Genomic DNA, 6,817 nt, shown 5'->3' with positions numbered 1-6,817 from the left:
GGGGGGGGGGGGGGGGGGGGGGGGGGGGGGGGGGGGGGGGGGGGGGGGGGGGGGGGGGGGGGGGGGGGGGGGGGGGGGGGGGGGGGGGGGGGGGGGGGGGGGGGGGGGGGGGGGGGGGGGGGGGGGGGGGGGGGGGGGGGGGGGGGAAGATTCCCAAGAAACAGAAATATGCGCCCCCAAGACCGCGTCCACACACACAATTATGGATTCACACACAATAGATTGAAATTAAACCTTGGACAACTTACATAAACTAAACCTATGAAGCAACCGCCACTTCACTCCCACAAGATTCATAATTACCAAGTTCCAACTAAGGGAAAAAGAAAAAACCAACCACTCCATCCTCCATTCTTCCAGTTCCTCCCAAACAAATAAATAAAAAATAAAAAAACAGTCAACATCAAACACACAAAAGCGCACACGCGTGAGAGAGAGAGAGAGAGAGAGAGAGAGAACCTATCGGCGAGCACTGGGAGACGCAATGAACCGAAAGAAAACACTTGTAGGAGTGGTATTCTTCTGTGCTTGGCCCGGATCTCGAGCCAAGACAGGAGACACGAATCGGAACTCCAAATCACAGCAACGGAGAGTGGATAACAAGAACAAATTGGAATGTGAAAGGAAAGGGAAAACCCTAGATCAGAAAGACGCCGGATTATCGGACCCCGATCCGAATACGTCTGCTTGTTCTTGCCGGTTGAGAGTCTGAGAAAGAGAGCGAACAAAAAAAACCGGAAAAGGAAAAAAAAAAACGAATGAGGGCAAATACCAAAGTGGGGCGAAAGGGGTATTTATACGAAGTTTTCAGTTAAACGTACACGTCATCAAGGAAGGAATTTTGGGTTTATCCTTGGGTGAGGTGTCCACGTGGCAGCTTTGCTTTACCCAATTACCGGTTGTACAGTTATGTGCGCTAACCGGTCCAGACTCCTTTTTTATAATTCTTTTTCTTTTTTCATCCAATTTCTCTATATGGCTAAGCTTTTTTAAACTCCCATAAAAAATCTCTTTTAATTTATTTTTTTTTTAATTTCCGAATATTAAATATTATTTTAGTTGGGATGAAAATATATATATTTTTAGGGTAAATTTAGTTAGTGATAAAACAAAATACATATAAAGCATTTTATTGGTTAGCCAATTTTTAATACAAAATAAAAATCAAGAAATTATTAAAACGTCTAAAATTTTATTAATATAATCAATTAATCTACCTAGTCAGAAATTAATCAAAATTATAATTTAAATACATAATATTAAACAAAATATGTCCATGATGTTTTAAAAATTTTAATTTTTTAGTAACATAATTCAAATAAAATATGAATAAATCCACTAAAAAAAATTTAATTCTTGAAGAAAATAAGATATTTGGAAGAAAAGAAATATGGTCATAATTTAAGGATCATTGTTCAGTTGAAATTTACACCCTTTTTCATTAATGTACAATATTCGACTTTATCCTCTGTTTCTCTATTGGGCCAGTGTTTTGCTCTAGGCCCATATGAAGCTGATCAAAATCTGGGCCTCCTAAGCCCATATCATGATGGAATATAAATGGGCCATCCAAGCAAGAAAAGCCCAAATGAGTGAGTCAATTCATATTTGTTCATTAGGAGAAACTCTCATTGTTTTCACATACTTTCTCTTGTTCTTCCAAAACTCATCCTTCTTGCCCTTCTTCTTAGCTTTCACCATACCCAATTTGCTGTTCATTATACCCAAAATGGCACTCTTATCCTTCCTGTTCTTCGTATCGAGTTTCTCATCCAAAATTGATCGAAGTTTCTGATACGACTTCACATCAGGCACTTGCCCACTTTTTACCATCTTCTTGTGATAGAAGAACGCTCGTTTGAAATCCCGAACACGTACGAACGCATAAATCATGGTTGAGTAAGTAACGGAGTCGGGTTTTAGCTCCCAAGCAGCCATCTCTTGCAGAAGCTGCGGCATCTTTAGATGTTGACCGCCCCTTGCATATGCGTTCATCAGCATGTTGTATGTCATAACGGTTGGCTGCAGCCCAATCTTGCTGAACTCAGATATCACATCTCTTGCTTCAATATAATGACCTTGTTTTGCAAACCCATCTAGCAGTATGTTGAATGTTACTCTTGTGCCTGCTACTTTTTCTCTAACCATGAACTTCCAGATTTTCATCAATGCCTCGGTATCACCTGCACGTCTAAACGCGTCGAGTAGCGTTGTGTAAGTTTCAATGGAAGGCTTTAAACCTTCTCGCAGCATGTTCTCGAACGTCGAGTAAGCTTTCTCGTGCCAACCACTAACAGAATAAGCATGAATCAGAGCTGTATATGAATGAGAATTTGGCTTTATACCATTCTTTTTCATCCTCAAGAATGCATCTGCAGCCATGTCGCTCATTGTCTTCTTCCTCCCGTAAGCACTAATCAAGCAAGTGTATGACTTCACATTCGGCTCGAATCCCATCTCCTTCATTTCAATCAGAAGCTTCTCGACAATCTCGGGTTGCATCCGCCTGCTGTATGCATCCATTAAGATGTTAAAAGTTGCACTTGTTGGTTTCACTCCTTTGGCTTTCATTTCGGCAAAGAGACCTTCAGCTTCCTCGATTTGGTTTGATTTACTAAATGCATCCATGATCGTGTTATACACGATTGCATTCGAAGCAACCCCTTTCTTCTCCATCTCCAGTTGGATGATGAGTGCTTGACTCTTCAGCCCCTCGTCACAGAACGCTTTAATCAGAGCACCCAAAACTTCTGGACTCCATTTTACTCCTTTTTCGTTCATTTTCTCGAAGTAATCCCAAGAATCCTTTGCGCTGCGACCGATCTTTCTCATGACTGTAATCATTATAGAACATGTCACATGATCGGGATTAACCTTGTTTGTTTCCATGGCCTCGTACACCTCGCAAGCATCATTATACCTGAAAATCATAATATGAGCATTAAAGGATAATCTAAGTGAAGCTTCTACAACCACTTTGAAAGACATAAAGAAACAGTGCTAATTTTCCCTCAAAACACTACGACTCTAACCAATTTGAAGTTTACTGTTCCCATATACTCAATTCCAATAGAATAGCAAAGAAGTAGGCATTAAAACATGCTATGACATGCTAAAACTTCATATTGCCTCCAGAAGCTGTCAATGGGTGGGTGAAGCCACCGAAGGTTAAAGGGGGGGGGGGGGTATTATACGAGCAGTGTTTTAAAAGCCCAAACCTCTCCGCTAGCAGATATTGTATGCTTTGGCCCATTACGTATCGTCGTCAACCTCACGGTTTTATGATGCATCTGTTGGGGAGAGATTTCCACACCCTTATAAGGAATGTTTCGTTCTTTCTCCAACCGATGTGGGATCTCACAATCCACCCCTCTTGGAGGCACAGCATCCTTGCTGGCACACTATTCGGTGTCTGGCTCTAATACCATTTGTAACAGCTCAAGTCCTCCACTAGTAGATATTGTCTGTTTTGGCCTATTACGTATCGCCGTCAGTCTCACAATTTTAAAACGGGTTTGTTAGGTAGAGGTTTCCACACCCTTATAAGAAATGTTTCGTTCTTCTCATCAACTGATGCAAGATCTCACAAGTATAGCCTTGACACCGTTACAGAAAAACATAATACAATGTTGTGATCCCTAACAAGCAAACCATCAGAAACTTACAAACTTACGCCCCTTCTCATAACCATTTGATTTTTTTACTTTTGGTTCCAAAAATTAAACTTACAAACATTGCTTCCACCTATGAATTTCATTTTTTCCCATCTTTTAGGAATGTTTTCAAAATTCAAGGCATTTTTTGAAAACTGTATCACTCAAAAATGGTGAGAACATTAGTCATTCAACAGCTCTCAATTCAATAATGTTTTCTTCAATAGCTCCTTCACAAAGGAAGATAAATGACAAAGAACTAAACTAAACAGCAAGAAAAATAATAACCATAAAACAAAGAGGACAATGTCCATACCTCTTACAGACCATAAGCCCAGACATTGCAGAATTATACACATGAACATCCTGAAGCTCCTTCTTGAGTGGAATGTTCTTGAACAACACCATAATTTTATCTCCCATTCCAGCTCTTCCCAACAATGGAAAGAGAATAGAATAAGCACGAGGTGTAACAAGCGAAGGCTCCTGCAACCCCATCCATTCAAAGAAATACAGGCAACATACCACAAGATTCTCCTCACCCAACAAGCGCAGCACCTCCAGACATTCTTTCTCATCAATTTTTCCTTCAAAATCACCCAAAGCCTCTCCTAGAGTGGTATTTTGAGGCAAATTCCTCGCAGTTCGCACAATGTCTCCGACGACACCATCCGGTAATACCCTAGAATTCCTACTCACCGAACCGGACTGTTTCTTGTCATCATCGGGTGCAATTTCAGCTTCAACGGAACATTCAACCTCGGAGGCAAGATGCCACGACGAACGGCGGTTCTTCTGAAGGGATAATTTGCTTTCGGGTAATGGGTCTTGCGTTGTTGAATTCCGGGATTTGAAAAATCTGACTAACGGATCGTTCCAATCTTCCGTCGTGTTTCCTCCAAGAACGTCTTTAGGTTCTTCTTCTTCTTCTTCTTCTTCTTCCTCCTCTTCTTCTTCTTCGAGAAAACGGAGGAAAATCGGAGATGGAGACTGGCTGGTGGGATTGGGAGATGTCGCACATAAGCAGCAGGCAAGCTTCCGAGTACTGAATTGAAAAAATAAACAAGAATTAGAAGTGGATTGGTTGAGATTGGCCTTGCGAATGGACTGAAATGACTGTGGGAGGTGGTGTTGGTGTACAAGAGCCATGGGAGCTTGTTCTTCGGATAGGTTGCAGCTCGGTGATGAGCTTATAGGGCGGGAACTTGCCGCCTCATCGCGCTATCTATTCCATATGTAGCCAAGCCCAAGCCAGTGGGCCGATGATGCTTCAACTTCGGTTCATGACCCTCTCTACCATTTTCAAGAATTACTGTTTTTATAATTTCACACAATTTTGTTTTTTAAAAAATATATATTTTGTTTATTCTCTTTTAAATTATATTTTTAATTACAGTTATTATAGTTATATTTTAAATCACATTAATATAAGTAATTTCATTTTTAATTTAGTCATTGTCAAAAAATAATAAAAAAACTTATAAAAAGTAGTTCATTTAATCAAATAAAAACTATAAAAATTATGTAAATTATATAAATTTTGCTTTATATGTAATTCTATATTTCAATTTCATTTTTTCCTACATCCCATCATTTTGTATTTCTCATAACTGATAAAATTTATAAATTTTTTTGAAGAAAACAATATTTTCCTTTTAGAGTTTCTCCTCCTCAAGATTTTTAAAACTGATAGGAAGATATTTCCACTCTTCGAGATCCAACATTTTCGTTGGCACTCATTCTCCTTTCCAATCAATGAGGAATCTCACAATACACCATCCTTCGGGTCCAATGTCTATGCTGACAGTTCTTCTCTCTAATCGACGTAGAATCTCACGGTAGATTTTATTAAAATAAAAAAATTAAAATCCTTGCAAAACATTAAATTACAACCTTTTTTTTTTTTTTTCTTTTGGTATCATGTAGTTTGATGTCAATATATCCTGAGATCCCTAGGAAATGGAAAGCATAATTGTACTGAATACAACAGATGAACTAAACCATGTTTGGCCTCTGAGGCAGAAGAAGATTATAGAACTTATCGTGTAAGAAGAAGTTCTTCCCTTTGCTATCAACGGCTTTCTTCCATCCACACCAACCCCCACTCACAATTTTCTTGACTTCATCACTCCCCGTGTAATGAGGATCAAGGATTAAGAACCCACAATCTCCACTTGCTTCGTTGTAATCAACTCCCAAGAGCGTGTATGCAAGAACACCGCCTCCTGCATTCATGTAGTACCCAATAGAAAAGATCATGAAGAGAATTTTAAGGTAGGATTCCAGTTTTACCTAATCAATTACAAAGATAAGAACTCACCAATCATAATTGGAGTTCCTTGATTCTCGAAGTGTGCAGCTAATTCTCTACATTTTTCGGGAAGTTCAGCCCCGGATCTGACATTTATGATTTTGCAACTCACCTATAAACACCACAATCTTTTTTACTTTAAACAGTTGTTGTGCAAGATGATCTATTATCTTTTTGCTACTACTAAAATTTCTGCTTTCACAAAAGTAATGATATAGACATTATGCAGGAGAATGTTTCGTGACCAAAATAAAATAAGAACTTACACCGAGCAATTTGTCTAAAACAAAGCTCAATTCGATAGCACCGATCCATTCGCGTGACCCAATAAATGAATCATCCTTGTCACCAATCTCCACTAGTGCTTCTTGTATTTCCCTAAAAAGGGATAGAACTGGTCATGCAAGAATCTCAAATATTCTTATACTCAAACTGCAGATAATAGCTATACAAAGTACTTGCCATTTCAACCACTATCATTGATTATGCTGATTTTGTTCTTTATTTGGTAAATATCATTGATATCTTTTCTTATTTACTTGGTAATCAGCATAATCAACTTCGCTAAGCATTTCTACTTGGTAATCAGATAATAGTTATACAAAGATACATTACTCGAATATACTTTTTCTTGTACTTGATCGTAATCTTTTTCCCTTGGTATTGTCTATCAATTTTGTCTTGTAAACTCACTCCTTTGTAATAAACACTGATTTTAGTGGTTTTTTGTACGCTGAGGTGAGTTACACATTTTCCCTATTTATATTATTTTCGCTATATCAATGAAAAGTCTTTTTTCAAAAAGCACAAACAATAAACACATGGTGGTGGTGGTGTTTTTTTTTTTTTTTTA

General features: G+C 38.8%; 3 protein-coding genes across 4 annotated transcripts in view; all 3 read right to left on the bottom strand.

The window, feature by feature from the left end:
* The window catches only part of LOC111495424, a 5,003-nt gene extending 4,243 nt beyond the window's left edge, over window positions 1-760 (bottom strand). For both annotated transcript variants that reach the window (XM_023145466.1, XM_023145467.1), the window contains exon 1: window positions 460-760. The gene's annotated coding sequence lies outside the window, so the exon portion shown is untranslated. The remainder of the gene's footprint in view (window positions 1-459) is intronic.
* Window positions 761-1,373: 613 nt separating this feature from the next.
* LOC111495422 (pentatricopeptide repeat-containing protein At5g50280, chloroplastic) overlaps window positions 1,374-6,817 on the bottom strand; it is an 8,017-nt gene continuing 2,573 nt past the window's right edge. The window contains exons 3-5 of the mRNA XM_023145464.1: window positions 5,753-5,757; window positions 3,970-4,817; window positions 1,374-2,920 (exon numbers count right to left, since the gene is read on the bottom strand). Of these exons, the coding sequence (XP_023001232.1) occupies window positions 1,603-2,920; window positions 3,970-4,817; window positions 5,753-5,757 (2,171 nt within the window). The 3' untranslated portion in view covers window positions 1,374-1,602. The remainder of the gene's footprint in view (window positions 2,921-3,969; window positions 4,818-5,752; window positions 5,758-6,817) is intronic.
* LOC111495430 (probable Ufm1-specific protease) overlaps window positions 5,516-6,817 on the bottom strand; it is a 5,238-nt gene continuing 3,936 nt past the window's right edge. Inside the window, exons 11-13 of the mRNA XM_023145473.1 lie at window positions 6,231-6,342; window positions 5,974-6,076; window positions 5,516-5,878 (exon numbers count right to left, since the gene is read on the bottom strand). Coding sequence (XP_023001241.1) covers window positions 5,649-5,878; window positions 5,974-6,076; window positions 6,231-6,342 — 445 coding nt within the window. The 3' untranslated portion in view covers window positions 5,516-5,648. The remainder of the gene's footprint in view (window positions 5,879-5,973; window positions 6,077-6,230; window positions 6,343-6,817) is intronic.

This window comes from Cucurbita maxima, unplaced genomic scaffold (genome assembly GCF_002738345.1).
Source record: "Cucurbita maxima cultivar Rimu unplaced genomic scaffold, Cmax_1.0 Cma_Scf00021, whole genome shotgun sequence".
Lineage (NCBI taxonomy): Eukaryota > Viridiplantae > Streptophyta > Magnoliopsida > Cucurbitales > Cucurbitaceae > Cucurbita > Cucurbita maxima.
Note: the sequence above shows the minus strand (reverse complement) of the source record. Positions and strands in the feature narration are given on the sequence as shown.